The sequence below is a fragment of the Phodopus roborovskii genome, unplaced genomic scaffold (assembly GCF_943737965.1).
Source record: "Phodopus roborovskii unplaced genomic scaffold, PHOROB, whole genome shotgun sequence".
NCBI classification, from domain to species: Eukaryota; Metazoa; Chordata; class Mammalia; order Rodentia; family Cricetidae; genus Phodopus; species Phodopus roborovskii.
In genome coordinates this window covers 7476652-7504007 of record NW_026126598.1, presented here as the reverse complement: position 1 = coordinate 7504007, position 27356 = coordinate 7476652, and the positions used below count along the sequence as shown (strand labels likewise).

Here is a 27356-nt window from a genome sequence, read left to right as displayed (position 1 = left end):
TGTATATGAGTGTGTGTGTGTGTAATTATGACTTTAAACATTGTTTTATTTATTTTTAAATGTTCCCATAGGTTCAAGTATTTACTCAGCATGATTATGAGCTCTTGGAGGTTAGAGACCTCTTATATTCTTGGAAGTTTTTGAAGGCTATTAGATAAACAATCAAGTTTGCAATATCTATAGGAAATCTCAAATCATTAAATGAATAGCAGTAATTGACTATCATATTGTGCATTCAACAAATCCCTGACTCATTGCAGTGAAAGAGGATAACCGAAGACACAGAATCATCTCACATTATGCCCAAAGTATAGCCATTCCATACCTCCCTGTCTTTAGTGTAATGTTGCCATTTAAGATGAAGTGAACAATAGATAACACATTCAGAGTTGCTTATTTTTATGACATCGAAGTGGGATATTTAGAAGCAAATTTATTTTAAGTCCTTGTTTTGTGTCTTAAGAAAGTCTTAAGAAAGACTTCCTTAAAAAGCACTTGAACAATTTCTTTCTACTTTATCCTGTTCCTGTGCATGACTTGGACATTGCAATTAGTCAGTGTATATATGGTCACTTCTTTTCGTATCTAATCTTTTAATCTATGCAGCAAGAGAGTAAACAAAGTCAAAAATCGCCCAGTCAGATGTAGTGGCATGTTTCTTTATTCCAAGCACTCAGGAGGCAGAAACAGGAGGATGTCTGTGAGTTCAAGCTAGCTTGGTTTACATTGCAATTTCTAAATTTCTAAGACAGACAGCACTGTGTAGAGAGAGACCTTGTCATTTAAGAAAGGAAAGAAAAAGAAAAAAACAAAAAAAATACTTCCAGGAATAAATGTTTCAGATAACAGATGGTCCTTGGGCCTCATTTTTTTTTTTTTTTTTTTTTTCTGCTTTCTTTCTCTCCTAGGAGTCATTGCCTTTTAGCGTTTTAGTAAGAGCTTGGGATCTGTTCCCTAAACATTGAAACTGGTGCCCGGCAAGTCATTGGAATTGTGGCTTATGAGATGTTGAGATGCTTCACCAAACACCATGTTCTTTTCTAACATGTGTTATAAGCACCATAGCAAACTGAGTGATTCTGCTTAGGATAATGCCTAACTTTACATGCGAGTTAAAGCCACACCAACTATTCAAGTTTAAAAGTGTGAGCAAACAAAGGAATACTGTGATTGTATTTTCAGGTAGCAAAAATTACTATATTTATTCATAGGAATACAAACATTGAAGTTTTGTGGATAAACAAGTGAAAGAGTTGTGCTATGTAGGGAAAGGGAATTGGCTCTGTGGGTAAAGACACTTGCCCCAACCAACCTGATCACCTGAGTTCTGGCTCTAATTCACATACAGGCAGAAGAGAACTGATTCCACAAAGTTTTTCTCTGACCTCTTCACATGGGCCATAGATGTGCACAACCTCCTGCTCACACACCATAATAAATAAATAAGTAAAATTAAAATAATTGTTAAGTATTTAGTACAGTGTTAATATTACAAATGCTAGAAAACAAACAAACAAGCCCAAAAAACCTTGCAACTCCAGATCCTTTCCCCAGAGATGTTTGCTTTCCTTAGATTTCTTGCAGATTTTTTTTTTTTTTTTGCTACATGATAGGTTAACTTAGTGAGATCTAGGTGTTTTAATTTATAGGACCCAGTGCAAAAGGAACATGTGTACTCCTTCCTCCCTTCTTTAAAAACTGGGAGAAAGTTGCCATTGACAATAGCAAAATACTGAAGGTTTTACCAAGGACTCTAAGTTGTTTAGATTTTCAACTTGATACAATTTAGAATCAACTGACAGGGTCAATAACGTCTACATCAGGACATGTCTGTGGGGATTGTCTTGATTGCAGTAAGTGATACACACAGACTCAAACCCTTATGGACTTCACCATGGTTGTGTAAGTCTGGCGCTGTGTAAATGTAGAAAGGGGATTGAGTACAAGATAGCATGCATGTAATCACTGCCTTTTGCTCTTGTGTGTGTATATAATATATGGCTGGCTGCTTCAAGTTCCTGCCTTGGCTTCTCTGTAGTGATGTTCTGTAACCTGAAATTATTAGTCCAGAGAGCCTTCTCTCCCTTGATTGATTTTGTCACAGTATTTTGTTACAACAGTAGGAAACAAAAATAGGGCAGACTCCATCTCAGCTTTTTTTCCCTTAAACTTTAGTATAAATTTAAATTCTTTATTTCTGCAATGTGAGTTAATCAGGACTCTTCCACATTGTTACATCCCAAGTTCTTCAGTGTTCCAGGCTCTTTCCTATCTTGTTATATGATGTTGTATTAAGGCAAATTTAAGTTTAACATCATGACTTCTCCCTGCCTTTTTCTGTAGTGTAGTTTCACTTCTAAGCAAAGACACAGCTCATCCATTTTCTATGCAGAATCTTCAAATGTATGCACCTTGCGATCATGATGTGTGCACACAATAGATTCTACTCTTGCCATAGCAGCAGAAATGCTACACATTCTAACTCACTTCCACTTGTCCATCATGATATGTGCACACTCAACTAACACTCTGCTTTTAGATGTATAAGAATGTTTGGCTAATTTTTTTTTAAGAAGTGTTTATTCAAAAGATATGTTGGGAATTGGGGGGTATTTTTTAAGTTTTATAGGACAATAATAGCATCATTTCTGCCTTCAAAACCATGTTCTGGGAGACTGGAAAGATGGCTCAGCAATTAAAATTATGTGCTATGGGATCATCAAGTGTTCCAGGACATTCTCAGCTACTTAGACTAGTCAGCTTGAGGCCACCCTGGACTATTAGAGACCTTCTTTCAAAAAACAAACAAGTATGAGTCAGTGTTAATTCTCTGTCATGTTGGGCAGCAAAGATTGACAGGCATCCCTAGCCTATGTATTTCCTCTTCATTTCAACATATAATGGTTTATTGTTCAGTTTCATTTGCCAAAGAAAGTTTAAAGATAAAATTATACAGCATTAAAGAAAAGGGTCAAATCTTTCTGCGTGTAGGACCCTGATCAGTTGGGCAGGTTACCTATCATGTCCTTAATAGACAATGAAACACAGTACACACCTCATCCCCTGTTATGCTTTTCACACTAAGGAAGGTAAGAATAACCCCTTTTCTTCCTTTACTGAATGAAACTAAGGCTTGTAAAGTATGAAATGCTGGAAAGGCATCACTTATACCATTCCCTGCTGTCTGGAACTTGCCTATATATTTCCCTTCACCTCCTTCTCTCCATAGTATATTGAGATAGTCTTTAATAGATTAGTATCAATTATTATGTCTAAATGTGAACCTATATTCTATTCTAAATGCTAAAATTAAAGAACAGTGTTGCTGGGTTTGGTTTTCAATTTTTTTTTGGGTATGCTGCTACCCAAAACAGCATCCTAAAGTAAGCTTTAATGTTTTATGTTAGCTATTTTTCTTTCTCATTTATTCAAATCATTCTTCTTATGGCCTGTCATCTTCTCCAAACATAAGTTAACATGCAGTATTTTTTTGTAGCTCCTGATCGGTTGGTGGCAGGTGGTACTTGGGGAAGGTGCAGTTAGATGCAGCTCAGTTGGTGGAAAGCTCTCAGAGGAGGACCATGGAGTTGACTTTTATGCTTAGAGTGACATTTGATAAAAACCTGAATTCTAAGAGGACTCTCCTTGTGTTAATGAAGAGGTTAATTCCTGCTAATACTTTAAAGAAAAAAGATAATGTTCTAGGATTTATAAGATCAGAGAAGTAGCTTAACAGAGCCCAGTACTTATAGACCTTTCTAGTTCTGAAACTGGGCTGATTGCAGTCTGGTATCCTGGCTCTGCAGCTTGTTCACTGGGGAATTTCATCACTTTTACCCTTGAGTTCACAGCACTGATGACACAGCTGAGGAACACTGAAAAGCAATACCCCTGGAGGTCAAGTCTTACTATGCTTCACAGTGTTTTTGCTTTTGTTTTTCTAAAAAGTTTCTCAGGAGGTTTTATTAGTAACCAAGGTTGAAGCTATTGCCTTAGCATCGCTAACCATTATTATTATTATTTTCAGTATGAAAAGTGAGGCAGGGGTTAGGAATATGAGAAAAGGACTCATTAGTAACAGTGATTGTTCTGCAAGCATGAAAATCTGCATTTGAACTACCAGCACTCATGGGAAAAATGGGCTTAGTGCTGTGTGCCTGCAGTGGAGAGTTGCCCAGTCAGGCTAGCTGAAATGGCAAGTTTCTGGTTCACTGAAAGATTGTCTCTGGGTAATAGGCAGAGAATGTCAGAAGAAGGCACTGAAGTCCTGTTCTGGTCTCTGCATGTGCACCTGTGGGTGTGTGTGCAACTGCTCACTCAAGTACATGTATCTCACTTGAAGAAGAACACGAAGGAGTTATGAGTTTTAGATTATAATAGTTTAAGCATGATCTTGGCAGTTGGGCATGGTACCTGGCTAGTAAAAAACATACAGCTTCTTAGAGTTGTTCTCCACACTTGACTTCTGTGCGGTGGTAAATAAGCCTAGAGAAAGTGTTTAACGCACAAATTCTGTGTTCAGGAAGTTAAGAAGCAGCTAGGCACATCAAGTCAAGTGCAGAGAGAAGTGAATGAGTGCAAGTAGGGTATTGCTGACCTGGCATTACCAGCAGGGATGAATTTTGGAAGGCCTTTGAGACCTAAGTTGTGAACAATGACATTGGTCCATGGATAGCCAGTGAATTTTACAGCAATGGAGTGGCATGTCTAGACTTACATTTTTGAGGTAACACTAGTCCTGCAATATCCTATAAGATTACAGTTGGGGACACCAGCAAAGTGTTATAAGCACAGATGTTCAGATGAGAGTAGTTCAGTTAGTGGCTATAGAGACCCAGAGAGGTGGCCACATGGCAAGGAGATGAAGATGGGGGAACTGATAGGAATCAACCTCAAGCCTGGCATCTGTTTAATGTGGAGACTTAGAGGAGGCACTTTTCAAATTCTGATGCTGTCTTCCTAGCCTTCTGCTATTTTTTGTCCATTTCTCCACACCCTGCCCAACCCTCCCAGGATGCTCACAATTCTAGTTATTTAATTGCATTTTCATTTATTGTTTTTGGTATGGGTGTGTGTGTTTGTATTTACAGAAGCTACAGTGTTAATGTGGTCATGAAAGGACAACTTGTAGGAACCAGTTCTATCTTTCTACCACAGAGTTCCAGGAGTGTAACATGGCAGGGAGTGGGGATTTTAACACATAGTTTACAATATCTGTTTTGGGTAATAAATTAATTTCTGTCTTCCTGATACTAGTTTGGCACTTTTTTTTGAGAACTGATAAAGTAATCAGTTCAATACTGTTCTGTGTGTGGTGGTCAAAAGAATAATATCTCAACCTTACACAAGTATTTTGCAAATTCAATGTTAAGGTTTCTTGTACTAATGTAGTTATTATTATTGTTAACACTAACTGTAATGTTTGCCATTAGGTTATTAGCACAAGACCTAAAGGACTAAACAGATTTATTTTAATAAGTATGTCCTTGTTCTATTTTTCATGTAGAGATAACAGGATGTAAGGCTTGATAGGGGGCCTCTTATGACATAAATACACTGATAGCTAGCCCATGTGTTTGTGTAGATGGATAGCTCCAGTGGCTAGAGACTGTAGACTTATTTTAGCATCATTTTTGAAAGCACAGATCTTGCAGCCAACTTGAACCTCACAGAGAAGAGCAAAATTATCCTCTCACCAGTAGTTCTGATGTCTGGACCCCAAGGTTGTAGGAATGGCTCTCTTTGTGGGGGATATAGTTGGTGTGAATCTTCTCAGCCAATGTATGTTTGTTCAGGTGGGAGAAACACAGAAATTGTTTTTAATATATCCACAGTCACATCTCAGAGTATATTAATGAACACTTATCACTGGTAGTTCACTGTCAAAAGATTTCAATAAATGTGCAGCCTGGCCTTTTGTCTTTTGTATAGAATTAAGAACTCAATGTTCTGGGTAGCTTCCTTAGTGGATGAAAACCTTTGGTACTTTCCCAGGGAATTTGAGTTGATTTTTCCACATCCAAAACCAGGATAATTGATTCCCTCTTCCGATCTCTACAGACCTGTGCACACATGTGTGCACACGTGTGAATACACACACACACACAAACACTCAGTGAGAGCTGTGAAAAATACCTAAAATCCCACCTATGTTAACTTTAAGTGTACAAAAGGAACCCATTGTATGTTGCCCTGGTTAAGTTGATAAAGTTGTGGTACAGCTGTCACATGAAACAGCAGAATACACAGATCTGTCTTGACTACAGGTTGCAGTGACAATGTGAAGTTGGATTTCTTCAGTCTCTAGAGAAATATATATGGTGGTTAGTTATTAGTATCACATCTTTCTTTTTTCTTTCAATACAGAATCCAATTCAAATAAGCAGTTCCCTAAATTATCTTTAAAAGGAATCATTGGTGTCAGGTGTATAATACCGGGTGTGCTTAGTGATTGCCCTCCCTCTAGAGGTTCAGTATTGATTACATAATATATCACTATATAAATTGTATAAATTATATAAATATAAAAGGAAAATCTCTGATACTGCTTCTTACTTCTATAAATATCTGACAGTTTTATTTGCCAAATATTTAAAGAGTTTGGTTTCATAGAGAACCTCCTCTACCACTTTACAGAGCCACGCCCCCTTTGTATAATACTACACTCTCCTCATCATATAGCATCTTCTCCTTCCCACAGAGCACTCTTTCCTACACAGAGCACCTCTCTGTCAGACACCGTAACCCTTCCCTCCCACAGAGTACCCCCTTTCTCACAGAGTACCCTGTCCTCCTCATAGAGCACCCTCTTGTTCTCATAGATCACCTTCTCCTACTCATAGAGCACCCTCTCTCCTCACAGAACACCCATTCCTCACAGAGCACACTCTTCCCTGCACAGGGCATCTTCTCATCGCATAGTAACCCGTCTTGCTTCACAGAGCTTCCTCTCTCATCTCCTAATACCCACCCGCTTTTCACAGAGTACCACCTCCCTTTCAACTCTCTTCAGAGAGGACCCTCTCCATCTCATGGAGTACCCTCTTTTACCTCACAGAACATTCTCTTGTACTTCACACAGCACCCATTTCCATCTTGTGAAGTACTCTTTTCTACCAAAAGAGCTTCCTGTCTACCCCATAGAGCACCCTTTACTACCTTGTGGGGCACCATTTTCCTCTCACAGAGCACCCTCTCCTGCCTCACAGAATACCTTTTCCTGTCTCAGAGAACACCCTCTCCTCCTCACAGAACACCTTTTTCTGTCTCAGAGAGCACACTTTTTTTCTGCCTCCTGACAATATAGACTATGTCTATAACGTGCATTTCCTATATTACTTGTGTTAATGAAGAGGTTAACTCCTGCTAATACTTTAAAGATTTTTTTGCTAAAAAAAACTTCCAGTATTTCAATATGGAGAACGGTTTTGATTGTTGTGGTGTTTGCTACTCTCTGTAGTTCAAACCAGAATTTGCCACACTTCCCCATTATACTTGTCTTTGTGTGTGTGTGTGTGTGTGTGTGTGTGTGTGTAGGTCTCAGAACAGCTAGTTGGCCTTCTTCCTTCCACCTAACTCAGGCATCATCAGGCTTGGCAACACATAAACGTATCATCTTGAGATGCCCTTACCATCATCTTGAGTCTTCTCACCTGCCCTTTATCTCATTTTTTTGACAGTGTACTCCTCTCAGAAGGGTAGCTTAGACTTAAAACCAAACCAAAAAAAAAAAAAAAACATTATTTTTTGCATTTTCATTCATAGTAGTTCTGTGCATATACCACTGTACTAATAGGTCATAAAACAGACACAAAATTAGAATTTGTTGAAGAATGAGATGGAAAGCATTTTTAAGTAGACATTTTTATGTGCTCATAACTCTTGGTAGACCATCTTATAGACACTTGTGTACAGAAAATGCACTGAGCTTGAAAAGGAGAAATTGCCTCCCAGGACATACAGATAGAGAAGGGGTTATGTGTGGGACATAATGAGGAGTGATGGCATGGCTAGTGGGAAAACAGAGCTGCTACTGAGCTGCTACAGAGCGTTAAGGAATATGGTGTCCTGGGCTGTCTTGCAGGAAACAGCAAGATATGTGTAGGTGATTGGGGATCACGGCAGGAATCATCTCAGGTTGAAATAGAAGGTGGGAATATGACGAAGGAGAGTCTGTGAAGAGACAATTTAAAAATTCTTTTCCCATAGTGGAGCTCAGTGGAGCCAAGCCCTAAAGGAGAGTAGTGGCTAGTTGAGTGAGGACCTAATGAATATGAGGAAGTTTCCCATGTGGCCAGTGACTTTCTTGGAAAGGTTCCAACAACAAAAGAGGAGGTGATTTTCTAAGGCAGCTGGTGGTGACCTACGTTTTAACTGACACTTTTGTAAATAAGTTGGGTGTGTGACTGCCCCAGATAGGTGTAGATCATAGATGGACCATTAGAGGTCACTGGCTTTAAGCAGATGCAGGACATTGTGAGAGGTAGAACTTCCTTTGGACAGCTTAGAGTTTTAATTGAATCCAAATCACATTGCTCTTCTCATGAATGCAGGTGAGCAGTACATTTTAAAATAAGAACATCAATTATATATTAGCCTTGATACTAATTTACTCTGTGTGTGTTGTGTCTTTGAGCTAATGTTTTATCCATGTGTAGTCAATGATGTAATGCCACTTTGTCCTTATACTAATTCCTCCAGAAACTCTTAAGCTAACTCTAACTTGGGGGCTCAAAAGATAACTCATCCTGAGTTTGATCCACATGCACACTAGTAAATAAGGCTGGGTATGAGGATGACCTCCTAATACTGGTGCTGGGAATGTGCAAAGAGGCAATTTTGGGCTCAATCCAGCCAGTCTAACCTACTTGGCAAGCTCCAGATCCCTATCTCAAAAGGAGGTAGAGGATGTTTGAGAACCAGTAGTCAAAGTTGTCTTCTGGCTTCTAGATGCATGTACACACTGTGTACCTCCAAATGCATAGGACTATGGACATACATATACTCACAGAGGGGTTGATATTAGTCTTGTGTTCTGCTTAAAATGTTTTTTTTTAATGTGATCCAAATATTTACTTGGTGATCAAAATATTCATTTGTGATGTTTTTGAATGGCGTCTCCTATTACAGTGACGAAGCTGCCCTTAGGGCCTACTGGCTGCTAGGAATGAGCTGCTTGTTCAGTAAATGTTAGAGGTACACTCTCCTTTGCACATGCTTTCTCAGGTCAGCACTGATGTCTCCATATGAGTCGCTGGACTCTTTATTATAGACATGTAAAACTCTTGAATGTCTGCTTCCAGAAAGATGTAGTGTTCTGCTCTTTCCTCTCTGCCAGCATCATCATATTCCAGTGATTCCTAGAGCACTGATCATCATGATGGACCACAGACACTGAACGTGCTGCAGGTCCAGACATCCTTAAAGTACACTTAGAGTGAACTAAGACATTAAACCCTTATAGCAGCAGTTCTTAACCTATGGTTAAGATTCCATTGAAGAGGATGGAATGACCCTTTCACAGGGGTTGTCTAAGGCCATCAGAAAACACAAATATTTACATTATGATTCGTCACAGTTGTGAAATTACAGTTTTGAAGTAGCAACTCTGATAATTTTATGGTTGAGAGTCACCACAGCTTGAGGAGCTGCATTGAAGGGTTGCAGAATTAGGAAGGTTGAGCCGCACTGCCTTATGGCGGTCCTATGAATAAATACTAACATCAGCAGTAACTTACAGAGGAGGGAAAGGCTAAGGCGCATACTTTGGAGCAAGAACTGTTCCCAAGCTACTGTTCCCAGTAGCTGCCTTACCAATATGAACAATGGCTCTTTGTCCCTTTAAAAATGAATTAGCAGTTCCTCATCCAGTGTTTGCAATAGGCATGCAATTCTAGCAGGTAGTAAGCTCCTATAGGCATTGGCTGCCATGAGGACCCTCCACTCCAACTTCATTGTGAGTATCCAGTCACTAAGATGTTTCAGCCCACTGATGGCTTTGATGGGCAGTTTGCTGAAGATGTCAGAGTTGTTAAGGTGACCTTGTCTTTGTTCTCTCTTTCTGTCACTGCTTTTAAGCAATCAGAAATGGTGCACCTTTTTCCAAGGTGGAAGACATTTTTTAATTAGTAAAAGAAAATTTTTCCCTTTACATTTAAAATATCTTTATTCAGTTCTCTTACTGCCTCTGAAGAGGACTAAGGGGCTACAGGTCTAGGTGAGAGTGTGGAGAAAGAAAATGTAACCACCAAATGTGTATTGGGAACCCACTCCAGCATTTAATTAAAGCCTACAGCCCTCTGTCAGCCAGAAACGTTCCTCCTGGTGAGAGAGGCAGAGAGCCTTTCATTGGCTCTAGAATTATTTGTATAATTCAGCAGCTGTTTTCTTCAGACGCTCACCACACAGGGCTGGGTTATAAAGACGTACGGGTAGAATCACGAAGGTTCAGACACTTGTGTTCACTGTTCAGCTGAGAGCCACTTAGGCAGTTCTTGTACAAATGCATTAGATTATGGCTAAGCAGCTTATGGACATAAAAACACATTAGAACTTTACAGCGCTCTATAAATTATAGTTTTTGCAGCATTCACAGCCACAATGCTAGGTAATTACATTCATTAATCTACTACTAAGAGCACATAAAGTTGCCTCCCAAACCGTACTGTATGTGTCAGTACTCAGCTGGGAGGAGGGTTACCCCCCTCCATTTTTCCCATCTGCCCCTTGTCCATTAAGCCAGGTGTGGGATTGTGGGGTTCCCTGGTGGAGCTCAACAACCCCTCTGTGGTGTATGTATATGTGTGCTCTTGTGGGTGTATGGGTGTTGCTGTCAGGCTCCTGGAAGCCAACATGCAGGTGATTTTCTTTTCCTTTTTCCATGCTTAACTGTGACTTGCATCTATTTTCTTTTTGGAAACATACAAATATCTCACTGGGGAAGCCAGCAGGAGTAAATCAGTTGAGAGGAGATTAATGATAGAAGTAACAGCAACAGCTCTTTTGTGTCCCTCTCGCCTCCCTCTTGGGATAGTTAACATGGTGGCTTTTATAAGTATCTGATCTATCAAGAGTACAAATTGTTAATTTCCTCCATTCCAAACTTTCCAGAAGTTTTCCATCCTTCCATTCCATGGGATAATGCCTTTTTGCCTCTGTGCCGTATCCCCCACCAACCCACTTTTCTGTTTTTCTTGTGATTTTTTTTCTTGTTTGTGTGTCCCATAAATCACAGAAGGTTTGGGAAGACATGAAGACGTGCTGGAAATTTATATAGTCTGAGTATTTGAAAAGGATTTTAAAGGTATTTTGTTTGCATTATTTCAAGTTAATAGGCCAAGCGATTTGCTTTTATTTGTAAGCAAACAAGCAGACAAACAAAGTATAGGTCTGGAAACAATGAGCTTTCAACCGCAGAGCTTAGACAGTCCTTCAGGCTTCTGATTCCTTCTCACCCTTGTGAGAATGTGGACTGTGAAGCCATGTAGGTCTCCATCAGGTCCTCAGACTGCCCAGATGGCCTGGGAAGTTATTACTAGGAATAACTTTGGGTCTGGCGTTGTGGCTTCCTTAGTAGAGTGCTTTCCTAAAATGCATAAAGGCATGGATTCCATTCCTAGTACCCTATAAAGGAAGTGTGGTAGTGCATGCCAGGATTCCCAGCACTCACCAGAGAGGTCCTGGCAGGAGGATCAGTAGGTCAAGTTCATTGCCTGATACATAGTGAGTCCCTGGCCAGCTTGTTGCCTATCATGCTGCAGCCTTTAAAAACAAGAAAGTAATAAAACCTTGATCTTGACAGACATTGTATTAATTTATGTATTATTGAACAGAGAAGTGATATAGGAGGAATTGTAAGTGGCAACGTCAGTCCTTGGACCTGGATAGACTACTAGAAGAGCACTAACTTGGGGCAGGGCCATCATGAGTAAAGACACAGAAGGAGTGTCTTGGAGAACAGGACAACAGTCCTGAAGCTTTCCTTTTCCTTGGGATAGCTTGTTGATGTGGGATATTCTTGGAAACTTAGCATCTCTTTGCTGTGAAGAAGCTGTGTGTTTGAGTATATCAAGTAACTTTCAGTTGGGAGATGGAGATCAAGTGCTTCCCTTCAGGCAGGGTGACTCCATTGTTCAGGAACGCAAACACATCTAGGGTCATCCTTCAGCTCATCAAGGATGTATGGTTTGATGATGCTGGGAAAGGAAGTGACTACTAATACAGTCAGTATCCTGGGGAGGGAAATAAGAAAATTTCAGGGTGCTTTCAGCTCATCATCTTGATTGCAGCCTACCTTTTCCCCTATGGGACAACACAACTGTCATTTGGGATTAGAAGCCAACAGAGTCTTGACAATCAAGGTAGGGTAGGACTGGGCCTATGTTATCTGGAAGTATCAGTGTCCTAGCTACAAAAGAGAAACTGGACATGAAAATAGAAAGCCTCCATCCAAAATAAAGCTTAAGTCACAGGCTCAGTTTTTGTCCCCAAACTTATTTCCTGAACAACCTTTGTATATGCTCAAGTACACCCCTACCCAGCCTCAGCAGGCCTGGCCTTTATCATTACAGGCCTTTATCATCACCTCACTCAGTGTGGTATTGATGTCAGCATTAACAGCTGTCACATATTGACTTCCCTACTGATGAAGCATGTATGTGAAGCTGACAGTTCCTTCAATGAGTGGTTGCTTTTCACAAGGTAGGATTGGGTTTTTACCTTTATGAATGTACTTGGCTGGTTTTGTAAGGGCATGATGCATCCTCCCAGGGTGGAGATGGATGTTTTGATTTTCCCAGCATCCTGGTGACATCCAGTCTTCTTTCCTCATGGAACCAAGGACTGGTGTCATGGCACAAGCTTCCTTGTGAAAATAGGAGGAAATTATATATAATCCATGAGCACAGTTTCAAATATATAGGTAGACCTTTGTGGATGTATTGTTGATAGACTTTAGGGACTAGCAGAATGGTGTCTGCACATGGCAACTCCAAACTCCGATAAGTTCAAAGCAGTCAGCTATTACAGATGGCTTTCCAAAGGCGACTCTCAATATTTTTAGCAACTCTCTGTGACTCATGTTTTTGTGTACCAATCATTTTCTCAAATCAGACATCCCCATTGCCTATTAGGTAAACACAGAAAGAGCATAGATTATGAGTTAAAAGTATTGACAGCATTTCAAGAGCTATCAGAGAACATTTAATTCAGTTTAATTTTGTGATAAATCTGGAGTTTAATCCTCTGGTTACCCTGTAATCATGTCTTTATTGATCTTTTCTGAATGACTGCCTGCAGTTTAATAAACTTTGCCATTAACCCAGAGCCCCTGAAGGGAAAGATTGATTCCATTATCAAATCTGATAGAATCAATACGTATCTAAATATCACAAAATCTATCTGTAGGAATCCTTAATATAGACACAAACCTTTGGCTTGTCCCAAGAAACAGTCTGGTCCTCTGTATATGAACTAATTGCTTTAGAGTTAGCATCTGGTGCTCTCAGGCAGGCTGACACTGTATTTCCTCTGTTAAGCCATATAGTACAAAGTGGAAGGCTGGTCCATCTACCATGATTGCAGAGCCTACTTTATTCTCATCACAGATATACCTCAAGGCATTGAGCCTACTTTATTCTCATTGCAGACATACCTCAAGGCATTGTTCAGTTTTGGGTCTCTGATCACTGAGTCCATCCTCAATAGTTTTTTTTTTCAATGCAAATATGTAGTTCACTTTTATTTTTAGCTATGTGATGTTAAAGGAACAAGATTCTGTCTGTGAAGTCCTGAAATAGAAGACCTGAGGGGTAAAGGATGGGGGCAGAAAAAAGTATAGAGTCATAAGTTGGAACTGTGGAAATAAGCTCCAAGACTTGGAGAACTTTCTGTGACTATTCTCTGTATGTCTCATTTAGTAATGGGGCATTAGCAATGTGTGCTAATGGGGTAGGAGTGGGGTTAACATTTTGCACTTGTGGGTATTTATAGAATCACTGTTACCCATTAACAATTACAAAGTCACAGCAGTATTGTGTTTCAGACTCAGTGTCTTGAGTTTTTGCATAGCTTTTTTTTTTTTATTTTATTATTAAGGTCAGAAATACCTAATTCTCTGCTAATTCTCACCACTGGAATAAAATGTCAGTTTCATCTCAAAGCCAAAGCCTTTACTACTACTTTTTAGATTTGTTTATTGCTGTATTGAGCTAGGAAGAGTTCTGTGCTTGACTAGGATGCATAGCCTTTCTGTAATTACATGTGGGGAGGTGAACAGGATATTTTTGCAAGGTTCTAATCCTAAACTAGTTATAAAATTTCCTCAAGCAAAAGTCCATACTCCTAAAAGTTATAAGTAGGTCTGTTATGATCCAGAATTTGAGAAAGAACATAGGTTTTAATCCATGGGAACTAACTACTATGTGTATTGACAATGATTGATGGTCTTTCTTTGAGTAGTCATTTGCTTCCCATGTTTCTGCTCCTTCAGTTATAAAATGACAATGACATTGTCTGCTGCATAAAGTTAACTAGGCTCTTCAATGAGAAACATAAAAATGTTACTAGTTACAGAAAAAACATTTTACTAGTAAATTCTTATCTATAACTCCAGTTATAGCACAATTAGGGCAAAGGCTTGTGAAGTACATCTAGATAAGAGAAATGTCAGTTGCTAAAAGGGCTGGAAAACACTACCTAGAAGAAATTCCGAATCCGTGGGCTTCAAGCTGCATATATTGAGCATTTTCTGTGTGATGAATAGCTTCTCAAGGTAATAACCTTAGGGAATTTTAAGAGCATAAGAGATCCTCTGATAAAGGACTCTAGATTTATATGCGTGAAATACATTGCTCTCTCACTCTCCCCCTTCTACCTTGAAGCCAATTAAAATGCATTTGAGATAGAATGCAATAGTGGCTCATGGAGCAGGAACCATCTGTACCCCTCCACCTGTGCAACTCCAGTGGCCATAGTTCTGGAAAGTAAGAAGTTAACAGAAATTATTTAATAATTGCTTGACAGATGTGGTGGTTAATCTTCATTGTCATTTGACTGGATATAGAGTCACCCAGGAAATACCACTGAGCATGTGTAGGAGGCAGTTTCCAGATGGGGTTAACCGATACAGGAAAACCCACCCTAAATGTAAATAGCTGGAGTCCTAGACTGAATTAAAAGGAGAAAGGGAGCTGAGTTCTGGTGTTCATCTTGCTGTGTTTTCTGTTAGTGGATTCCATGGGACCACCAGCTTCACACTCCTGCCGTCATAGTGAACTAAACCATGTGTCAAAATAAACCCTATCTTCCTACAGTGTTTTTGCTGTTGCTATTGTTTCTTATTGGGGCACAGCACCAAGACTAAATTAACTAAATTAAACCTAATAGAACCCCTTTAAAAGTTTCATCCATGACAGGACTTTGTTGTGTCTATACACTTCACAATTCACGATTGAAAATATTATATTCACAGACTCATAGCCAGATTTTTGTCTTTTTAATAACACCCATCTTACTGTGATTGCCTATCTCTGATGGCTAGTAGTATGGAGTACCTTCTCGCATATCTGATTAGCATCCAAATGTCTTTGAAAAATAGAAGCATGCATAGAACCTTAAGTTCCATTCCTAATACTTCTTAAACCATGTCTGTAATCCTAGCACTTGGGAAGTGGAGGCAGGAGGGTCAGTTCAAAGACATCTTCAACTACATATAATTTTAGGCCGGTCCTGGGATACATGAGACCCTACTGTCAAAATAATACAACACAATAGAATCAACAATGGCTAATTGCAGGTCATCACTAAGGTTACACATCTGAAAGATTTTAGTGGATTAGATTGGAATGTGCAAAATCCCAGTGGGGAATCTGAATGTTTTGCTCTGTAAAGGTGGGAAGTCTGGCTTTGCCCTCAGAGAGGTTTGAGAACTATGCCATGTGCCTTGTTCCTCTGGCTTGCCCTGGTCTCTCTCTCTCTCTCTCTCTCTCTCTCTCTCTCTATATATATATATATATATATATATATATATATATATATATATATTTTTTTTTTTTTTTTTTTTTTTTCGTGTGGCTTCTTTGGTTCTTTGTATATATTCTTGCCCTTAAGCCCTCACTGATGAGATTTTCTGCCCTTGGTCATGCTACTCTCAGCTTGCAGAGTGCTACTTGTTACAGAGGAGTTAATTTTTTTTTAAGGTTTCCTTTTCGTCATGCTGTATTTCTCAGATTATCTGGAGGGACTGTAATCCAATTTTAGGACTCCTTCAGGGCTGAGAGCCTAAACTGTTTTAAGCAATAGCATCTGGTTGCCAGGGACTCAACCACTTTGAGTGTGTTAAGGGCTAAAGGCAGCCAACTCTCAATTATCTATAGGAATGAGAGACTGCTAGCGTTTTCAGTTCACAGTGCAAAAATCTCCCTTAAGCTGATAGATGTGTTCTCATCCTATAACTAAGCTTAGGAGAGCTACTTGGTGTCTGTTTTTGTGTCTTCTTTCTTCCCTTACTTTTCCCTCTTCTCTGCCTCTCCCTCCTTAGCTCCTTTGGTATTATCTTTTCACCCCTCCTGTGATGGTACCACACTTTGAACCAGTGTTTATTTACTGTTCACACCCACGCTTTCCATTGTTTCTCATTTCAACCATTCTATTTTATGTATCTTTCATTGTCATTTTAGGTTGCATTCACCTATTGATGTTGGATATAGTTATTGTTCTATTGTCTGTTCTTTAGACACATAAAATTATCTGTTCAATTCTTTGACCAAAGTTAAAAGTTTAATTGATGTTTTTGTATTTTGAGTACAAACTTAATCAGAGAAACATTTTGGAAATACTTCCGTATAATATTGCAAATCTTCATATTTTAACAGTGATCACATACTGAGAGAGAGAGAGAGAGAGAGAGAGAGAGAGAGAGAGAGTGTGTGTGTGTGTGTGTGTGTGTGTGTGTGTGTGTGGTGAGAGTATGTGTGTAAGAGAGCAGGTGCCTGTGGAGGCCAGAAGTGACTGTCCTGGAGTTGGAGTTACAGGTGGCTGTGAACCACCCAGTATGGGTGTTGGGAACCAAATTGAACCTCTAGAATAGCAGGACACACTCTCACTGAGCAATTTCCACAACCTTCAAAAAAAGCCTTTGAAAAACAGAAGTTTTAATTTTTGATTTGTCAGTTTATCTTTGTGTGAATGGTAATTTTTGTACCACAACAAAAACATCTTTGTCTAACTCGAGGTTATATGAATTTTTCTATGATATTTACCTCGAGAATTTTTCTAATTGTAATTAAGTTTTTAAGGAATTATACAGAGGCTTTTTTTTTCCAATTAGATCAAGGTGTGGATTAAAACTATTTGCATGCAACTAATGCAGTTCACTACCATTTGTTAAAAGGACTATTATTTTTTTTATGCATATAGAGTATTTTTTATTTAATTTTATATAACAAAGTCCAATTAAATGAAAACAAACATTTATACACAATATTTGGGAATTTGGGCGTCGTTCTTTCCAAACTACTTCCTGCTGGTAAGGGGCGCTGTCTTGGGGGATTCGAAGAAGATTCAGATATCCTAGCTGTAGTCTGTAGGGCTGTTTTGAAAAGGACTATTATTTTTAAGGCTGCAGAGCTGGCTCAGAAGCTAAGAACATTTTCTTCTCTTTTAGGGACCTGAATTTCATTCCCAGCATCCATGTTGGGTGGTTTATTTCTACCTGCCATTCTACTTCCATTGGATTCAGTGTCCTCTTCTGGCCTAGAAAGGCACTGTACAAATATAGCATGTACTCACACATATGCATAAATTAAAAATTGAAAGACTTCTCTGTAGAATCACATTTATGATTCTACATGCCTTTAATTCCAGCACTTGGGAGACAGGTAGGCAACTCTATGTGGGTTCAAGGCCAGCTTGCTCTATAGAGTGAATTCCAGGCCAGCTAGGGCTGTTACGCAGAGAAATGTCTCGAAAATAGAAACAACAAAAGAATCACATTTGTCTTCTTTTCTATTGATGCTTGTTTTTCGACTTATGTACAGCCAGGTAATGCACTTCTTTCTGTTCAGTGTGAAAGGTGGCAGTGCAGAGCATCCTGCCTAGTGCTCACCTAACCCCCAATAAATATTCATAGATTTCTCTTCTGCTGTGGTTGAGCATCTTTGGTTTCGGAAACTTGTTTGGTATTCCCAACAGATTACATAGAGTATATAGCAAGTAGCAAGCATATTATTGATTTGGGGGTTTCAGAGATGCATGCATGCATACATGTTATGTATATGTGTGTGCATGTGCACATGGTGAAATGTGAACATGTTTGTATATAGACATGCATGCTCATGTATGAGTGGGCATGTAGACTCCAGAAATTGACAACAGTGTCTTCCTTGATTACATGAAGATGTTATTGAGGCAGGGTACTCTGACTTAACCCTAGATTTTGAGGATTCATCCAGTGTACCTAGTCTCTTTGTATCCAAGGATCCCATCTCTGCCACCTAAATGCTAGCATTTATATCATTGCTAGGAATTTTTGTTCTCATGCTCTCTTGAACCCCTGTTTTTTTAAAGATATGAATATTTAGAGATATGTATGTATGTATGTTTTCACAGGGTCACATTTAGACATTGAACTCCTGATGTTCCTGTCTCCACCTAGCAAGTATAGAGATTACATCTGTGTGCCACTGTATATGGCAGAGATTAATTTTTAAATACTGTACTAGATATTTAACATTTTTTTCTGAACATTTCCATTCACTAAAATATGGAGGCCCTGAGCATCTGTTCATTAACTTTATTTGTTTAAAACTCCAAAGTGTAGCGAGCGTAATATGAATATAATGACATAAAATCATGAAAGCAATGAAGTTTAACAACAACAACAAAAACAAATCCCAAAAACCTCTTCACTTACCATGTTAGACCTTTGCAGCTCTTTGGCCCAGGGGCATTGATGAAATAAATAGTTTCCAAAGCCATTCAGAAAACAAGAACAGTATCTCATAGTAAACCAACCAAAGTCCCAACAGACTAAAATAATGGAAAATAATCATTAATGTCATTTGATGGTAACTGGAAGAGCATCTCTTCATTTTTTTTCTTCACTTCTTTGTTCACTGCTCTACATAGCTATGATTGTCAACTTAACCCAGCCCAGGGTCATCTGAGAGAAACCTCTGCTGAGGGATTTCCTAGATCAGATCAGCCTGTGTTACTAATGTGAGAGAATGTCTTGATTTGTAATTTACTTAGGTGGGCCCAGGCCCCCTGGGGGTAGTTGTGTCCCTGGCTGAGTAAGGGAGCCAGTTAAGCATGAACTTATAATGGAGCCAGCAGGCCTTGTTTCTCCTTGGTTCTTACTTTGAATTCGTGCCTTGACTTCCCACAATGGTGAACTGCAACCTGGAAATGTGAGCAGAATATCCCCCCCCCACACACACACCCCTTAACTTGCTTTTTATCTTGGTGTATATCACAGCAACTAAAAGGAAACTAGAACAGTCCTGGAGGTCAAGTATCTCCGATCATATGTTCTGATTGAACTCTTCCTTATTTTCCATGTGGGCCCACACTTGGACGCACACAGGCTCACCTCACAGCCATCCTGCCAGCAATGGACTGTCTTCAGATTAATGTGATTGGAAACACCAGATGGATACCCTTTCCAGAAGCCATTTTCTGCAAGGCAGGCAAATTGTGCTCTTATTTCCCATCATCTCTACTTCATCTGTAATCAGCAAATGGGGCCCCTCAGCCTGCATTGTGTTTCTTGTGCAATCTTTTAGCCTCTGTGAGTTTGCACAACACTGAACCTTCTCATTTTGAAATTCAGGAGTAGTAGAGGAAGCCTTGGGCAGAAGATTGTAATTTGGGAGAAGGGGAAGTCAAGAAGATCACCATCACCTGTTCTGAAGAGGGCTGGCACAGAAGGAAATTGCTTTGCTTCATCAGTGTCTGAGCCTCTGAATGGATCTGCTCCTGTCATCCCGCCCTTCATCTCCAGTGACCTAAAAATCACATAATTTCAAACATTCACCGAACTGATTCCTCTGTACATGGCTGGTGCACTTACCCCCTCTATTGCCAGGAGATGTGTCTAAATCTTTCTACTTCACAGCCAGGCTTTGGCCGCTGGGAATGAATGAATACCCTTAAGCAGATTTATCAGACTTCTCACTTGCAGCCTCCTCTCAGGGTTTGCCCCAGGTGGGGCAGATTTATCTCTGGCTTCTTAGGGTCTCATAGTCTGAGCCTGAGAATTAAATTGTCCTAAAATAGATTAATAGGAGAATGGCATGTATTTTACACATAAACAGCAGCCACTAAAGGAAAATAAAAAGACTTGAAGGAGTAACCAAGCTTGGGGACACTTGGCTGTCATCCCAGCACTTAGGAAGTAGAAACAGGAGGATCATGAGTCAGGGTCATCCTCCTCAGTGACCCAGTAAATTTCAAGCCAGCCTGGGTTAATTGAGACAGTTTCAAAACAACAATAAAAACCCTTCAAAGGTGACACAACCTCTGGATGCTTACTTAGCGGCTAAAGAGGGGTGGCTGTTTTAGAGACAAATCCAAAATCTTGGGGATATTAAAGCTTTAAGTTAAGAGGTATTTTGCCCACACGTATTTGTATACATACCCTCTTCCCCTGCCATGACTGAATTTCGGAATTCCCACTTTCCCACTGTATGCCAGGCATCTCACACTCATCTTTTCTTCCTTCCCCCTGTGGGGAGAAGGCTTTTCGATTGGCTAAGCGAGGGCAGAGTGTCCCTCTTGAATCTGCTGATTCTCAAGTACCTTTAGTTTACAATAATCCTTCTGCCAAGTGGCATGTTTTCAAGTGGCATGTGCTGCCACCTTTCTCGTTCATTTGCTAAATGCTTCCCTTGCAGAATGAGAAGTGTAGTCATTTTGTAAAAGCACTGCAGGTAATTCTGATGGACTGTCTCCCCCGGCAACTGCTTGCCTAGTCAACTAACGAATTAACAAGCCTTTGAAATTGCTGCTCATTGATCCCAAACTGTTCTTTTATAATCTGGACTGTTTCCCCGCCCCCATTCAGCAGTAGTGTTCAGAGTAGCCATGTTTCTTTAAGGGGTTTCTTAAATTAATTGCCACTGATGGTTTGATGGTAGGTTGATGTATTCACATTCCCTATGCATGAAGTCATGCAATTGTTCTGAATACTGATAGATTTATATCACATTTTATTGATTGATTTATAATCAGTGTTTTTGTGGTTTGTACTCAGCTGTTCTATGTGCATGACTAGAGGAGGACACTAGGTGAGTGCCATGCTTCATTTACTAGGGTTTTTTAGAGGAACAGAACTTAGAGAATCAATCTCACTCTCTCCCTCGCGCTCTCTCTCTCTCTATCTGTGTAATTTATTAAAATGACTTACCATCCGTGGTACAGCTAGTTCATCAGTGGCTGTCTACTAAAGGAAGGTTCAGCAATCCAGCAGTTGTTCAGTCCAAAAAGCTTGAGGTCTCAGCCGGTTTTCAGGATGTGTTTCCTCAAGAAGTGGTCTCTCTCATGTTCGGGAAGGAATGACTTGCTTGTAGTGTAATGCTTTACTCTTTTGGCTTTTTGAGGAACCCTCCACCGATCTCCCAAATAAATCACACATGGAGGTTTGTTCTTAGTTAGGAATGCCAGGCCTTAACTTGGCTTGTCTCTTGCCATCTTTAACTTAAATTATATCCCTCCTACCTTTTCCCTTTGTGCTTTTATCTTTCTTATTTCTGTATATCTTAATTTTCTTCTTACTGTCTGTCTGTCTGGGTGGCAGGCCCCTGACATCCTCCTCTCCTTGTTCTCTTGCTCCTCTGGGTTTCTCCTTGTATTTATATTCTCTGCCTTCCAGCCCCTCCTATCCTTATTGGCCATTCTGCTCTCTATTAGGACCATCAGGTGTTTTAGACTAGCAAAGAATCACAGCTTCACATAGTTAAACAAAATGCAGTGTAAACAAAAGTCACACATCTTTACATCTTTAAACAAATGTAACATAACTTAAAATAATAATATTCTACAACACTTGCCTGTGACAGGGTAGGCAGCGAAAGCAGGCACTTCCTTTTTCTATGTACTTTACATAGGCTGCCACTAGAAGACATGGCCCAGATTTAAGGTGGAACTTTCCACCTCAAAAGACTCAGTTTTAGGATGAATCTCCCCATTTCAAGTGGTTTAGTCAAGAAAAATCCCTCACAGGTGTACCAAGCTGTTTGGGTTTTACCTAATTCCAGATACAGTCCTGTTGGCAACCACGAATATCCATCACACTTGGCTCTTTCACTCTCCACCTTATTCCCTTGAGGCAGGGCCTCTCACTGAATTTGGAGCTTGTATATGGATCCTCCTTCATCTGCCTCACCTAAGAACCAGGGTTAGAAGCTGATATGACCCCCCCTGCACCCAACTTTCTAGATGGGTTCGGGGAAGTAGAATGTAGGTCCTCAATGCTTGTATAGCAAGTGATCCATCTTCTTATACTCCTGTGTTTGGTTCTCTTATTTATATGGGGCAGTTTTGCTATTTCTTAAGATAATCAATGAAAACCTAAGCAATTATTTTACTGGACATTGAGTTATCAGCCAGTAAATGTTTATAGATACAGTGAACATATAGTTGCCTAGTTTATTCAAGATTTTCAACAGAGACTATATAGTCCTAAATTCTATATATAGAAAAGTGAAAACTTTAGTGTCTGAAAGTATAAGCCTCTTATATATTATATATGAATAATATTATTTCATATTATGTTATGAAAAAATTTTAAAAGTTTTGTCTACATGGACATAGATTCTTTCCCCTCCTTCCCCTACCCTCCAGAGTGGAGAATCTCAGTATTAATTGAAGGACAGGTGATTGTGCTGCTGTTTCTAAGACCTTATCATCGTCTGGCATGGGGTCCATTTTCCTCTAAGTACCTATTCTGCAGAGTCATGAAAATGCCTTGATAAATATGTTACAGGAAAAGAAAATGAATTTGAAAAAATAGCATAATTTCATAAATATTAACTTACATTTGTATGGAATTGGACATAATTTTCAGTACACTTCTGGAGGTACCTTCAGTATGAATGGAGGCCTGGTCTCCTAAGAAACCAAATGTGTGAGGCAAATTAATTCTTACTTGTTTATTTAAGATAGGATTTCTTAGAACCCTGGCTACAACTCACTTTGTAGCTGAGGATGACTTTGAACTTCTGATCCTCCTACTCTACCTCCCAAGTGCTAGGATTATAGGCATGCACTATTACTTCCAGCTTTATATGGTACTAAGAATGGAAACCAGGTCCTTATGCATTGTTGACAAGTGCTCTGTCAACTGAGTTACACTCATAATGAAGTATTCTGCTGGATAGGTCTTGATATTTTAACTACTTGGATTTGTGTATTTAGAAGGAAATTTTTAATTGCTGACTGTTTTCCTGGCTTACTCTGAAGCAGTGGGATTATTGGTGTTCAGTGTTGTGCATTTTCCTCTTTCAAGGGTTTATGGCAACACTTTAGTGTCTTAAGATCTTTTCACTGGGTGTCCTCCTTGATTGAGATCCAGGCAATACACAGGGAGGTCCTCAGCTCCAGTTCTTCCGTCTGTGTGTCCATTTGCTGTGTTTTCTTTATTTCCTCACTGCTCCAGTCAGTTCCAGACCTCAGAGCTGTGCTCACACCTGTAAATCCCACCACTAGGTGGTAAAAAGAGGAGGAGTCCCAGGGCTTGCTGGTCAGCACACACACACACACACACACACACACACACACACAAACACACACACAAGCCCACATACATCTATACCCTCATCTTCCCACATAGGCATACACAAAGCACAAGGGAATATAATTGACATAATCATGGTGTCATTTGGGATTCAGGAAATTTGATCACTATTTCTGTATCTATCCTTTCAGTTTTTCCTCATTTAGTCTCTTTAGGCTGTGGCCTTAAATACTCTTCTAACCATCACTTCCTTTTCCTTTTCTTTTTTTCTTTTTTTTTTTTTTTTTTTCTGCAGAAAGATGTAGCAGTTAAGCCTCAGGAACGAGTGGAGAAGCGGCAGACTCCCCTGACCAAGAAGAAACGAGAAGCTCTTACCAATGGCTTGTCTTTTCACTCCAAGAAGAGCCGGCTCAGCCACTCGCACCACTACAGCTCGGATCGAGAAAATGACCGCAACCTCTGCCAGCACCTTGGAAAGAGAAAGAAGTTGCCTAAGGGACTCAGACAGGTGAGCAAGTCCGGTTCATTCTTTCTTAGGATCTTCTTTCTCCTCCTGCATCTCCGTAGTTCTAAATGGAGGACAATTTCCTTAATACAGTGATGTGGTAATTGTTTTATAAAGTTACATGCTTGATTCTAAATAATAGGGTCACACTCTAGAAGTGTTCTCTGTATTTGACTAACACTCCATGTTTGCTATGCAACAGAGCTCCATGTAGAGCTGCTGGTACATGGAGCTGGCTACATGGTGGAGATGGCCTGGTTTCTGTAGAGAACTTTATGGTGAGGATAGATAGCTCTGGGAAATTGGTCATAGCTGTTGTACCTCGTGGGGTTCTGGTGTGCTAAAAATGGTGGTCTGTGTGTGAGCAGGGGCTCATATAAAATTCATACTGTGACATTTTGGGGGGACAGTGGCTCTGCAGTGTTCCCACTTCTGTGCCACCATTGCTTTCTGAAAACATGAGACTTAGGGTCTTTGTGGTTGTTGTGGGGGTGGTCTCTGGCCTGTGAATAATTAGCTTACAATGATCCACAAGCAAATAACAATGCTTTGCATTTGAGGAGCCTTTCTGCCTGTGGGAATCCCTATATGAGATGGATTGATACTGAGAAACAGTTGTCCAGAGCAGTGCCCTTTCGCACCATTGCTTTTGTGCTGTAGAGTTACCTGCGTCATGTGGGCGTTTTGTTTGCTTTTAGAGACTCTATTGTGTGAGATTGACTGTCACTTAAAAAGGAGCAGAGATGGGAGTTGTAGTCGACAGAACAGGTGCTGCACAGGCCATTTCTAGTCTGCAGAGATTTCTCTGCAGAGTATGAGATCTGAGATCACAGAAAACAGTGGTTCTAAAACCTCACAGATCATCACAACCATGCCATCCATCCCACTAACCACAAATCCTCAGCCTCTGCCTGTGAGCTAATGCAGTCTGTACTGTGGGAAGTTTACAGGTTGACCATAGTCATCTGGCTTTGAAGTCACTTGTGTAAAACTTCAGAAGTGTGTTCCGAGTGATAATGTTCAGTTAGTGGTTTGGAAAGCTAAAAAAGGCCTAAGAGGATAGAATGGACTGCTTGGTGTCATAAAAGGAATGAAGGACATTCCTTTTTTAGAGACATAGAGAGTGATGGGTGTCAACGAGAACACAGAAGGTCTGTAACATAACAAACATCCTCAAATATGACCCAAGGCACCAGCAAACTCACTTGTCAGTAGTGTTGTTAACATTTATCAGTAGTTATACCATCTGCAATAACTATGTGACAGGACTTCAGTGAATGGCACTGCTAGCAAGTCATGCAGTGACCCTGCCTTGTGGATAATTACCATGTGTACTTTAGGGAGATAGAAACTGGGGCTACAAGAGATGAAGTAGCTCATCAGCGAATGCCTTGCCATGTGGGATTTAGACACGAACTTTCTACCCTCACAGTTTGCTCATTTTCTCTGTATGTTATATTTCCTTCATTTGATGTAAGGATTGTGCATAGAGAGAAGAAAACTGCATATCATAGGAAGCAGAGAGGATGACCTATAAATATTTCTAGAAACAACGTGGTCAAACAACACGTTTGGTCTTAAAAGTTGCTCCAGGTGAAGTCATAAGATGAAGCAGGTTATCTGTGTTCACAGCAGTGGTACAGAGTTGGAAAGCTCCATAGTAACCAAAGTTTAATGGCGATTGTGTGTGTGTGTGTGTGTGTGTGTGTGTGTGTGTGTGTGTGTGTGAGTGTGTGTTGGGGAGAGTGAGGGAAAACTGGGGTCCATATAAGGTGATATTGCTCTGGAATTTGTGTTCCTAACTTCTAGGAAAGTATAATCACCAGGGGAGAGAGGCTGTAATATTGCCACCTCTATCCCAGACCCTATTGACTTCCCAACCTGCTGTAAGACTGCTTCTGACCCTGTCAGGCTAAAGACCACTTTACTTCCATGCAGAGGCCAAGTGGTATGTCATCCTTGCTGACCTTTATCTTTTCTTTTCTTGGTCCTAAAGTCCTTCTTGCGATTTTTGTGAAACCTGGGGTTTCAGGGTTTGTCTCTGAAAACATTAGTGGTCATGATAGAAGACTTGAGATCATGTGTCTGGAATTTGGCTGCCTTTTGGTCTTAATGGCCAAATGATACTTTTGGTACTCATGTTATTGGAAGTCGAAGCTTTAGTTGTTTTATGTTTGTAAAGTACTTACTTGCTTTGCAAATAACAAAGAAAGAATCCTACCTTTCACCTGTAATTCCAATGAGTTACTGTGCCCTTTCTTTATGCCCGAATGTACTTACTTGGATGTACTAGTTTGTCACTAATTATGTTTATATTAAGAGAAAGTAGAGAAGTTGATAACTGAGGTAAAAGCATAATACTTGTTATTGATAATGATTTTAGCATGATGCTTACTATTGGTAAATAATCTCTGCTTCTGCCTTCCTGGAATATGAAGTTTCTGAGGCAGGTTTCTTTAGATATTTCTTCTGAGTCTTGTGATCATTTAAATTCACCAATAATGTTGTCAAGTAGAGTGTCATAGAGATCTGTGAAGGAAGACCATAATGGACCGAAAGAAGGCAACATGTTTTAGTGTGTGTGTGTGTGTGTGTGTGAGAGAGAGAGAGAGAGAGAGAGAGAGAGAGAGAGATGGCTCTATGAAGACATTTAAATGACAGGGAGAAACATTTGTAGGGTAAGGTATACTCTCTTATGTAAACATTGATTGGTAAAAGGTTAGACACTATTTTTAGAATTCTAGGACTAGATAGAAGTCATTGAGATGGCTCAGCAGCCAAAGGCCCTTGCTGCCAACCCCAGTGACTCAACGTTTAATCCTTGGAACTCACATGGTATTGCTTTTTTATTGTTTCAGGCCACTACATATCATAGTCCCCTATTCTGTCCATTGACTCCTAGCAGGTAGAGTAACTGAATCTGAGTGTCTCAGCTGGAAGTGAGTCTTGATGGGAGTTTTTAAATGAATGGATTGTCCTTTACTGCCTCTGGCTGAGGTAGTTACAGTCTGAAGACTTAAAGGTGACAATGGGCATGAGAAGAAAGGACCTGGTCTTCCTTCTTGACATGAGGAAAGTGAATTAACTTTGCATTTTATTAGGGCGATTCTTCCTGAGCAG

At 39.9% G+C, this 27356-nt stretch overlaps 1 protein-coding gene across 5 annotated transcripts in view; it reads left to right on the top strand.

Annotated features, from left to right (window-relative positions):
* Auts2 (activator of transcription and developmental regulator AUTS2) overlaps window positions 1-27356 on the top strand; it is a 1043762-nt gene that overhangs the window by 243301 nt on the left and 773105 nt on the right. For all 5 annotated transcript variants that reach the window (XM_051204788.1, XM_051204790.1, XM_051204791.1 and 2 more), the window contains exon 2: window positions 24027-24239. In XM_051204788.1, the coding sequence (XP_051060745.1) occupies window positions 24027-24239 (213 nt within the window). The remainder of the gene's footprint in view (window positions 1-24026; window positions 24240-27356) is intronic.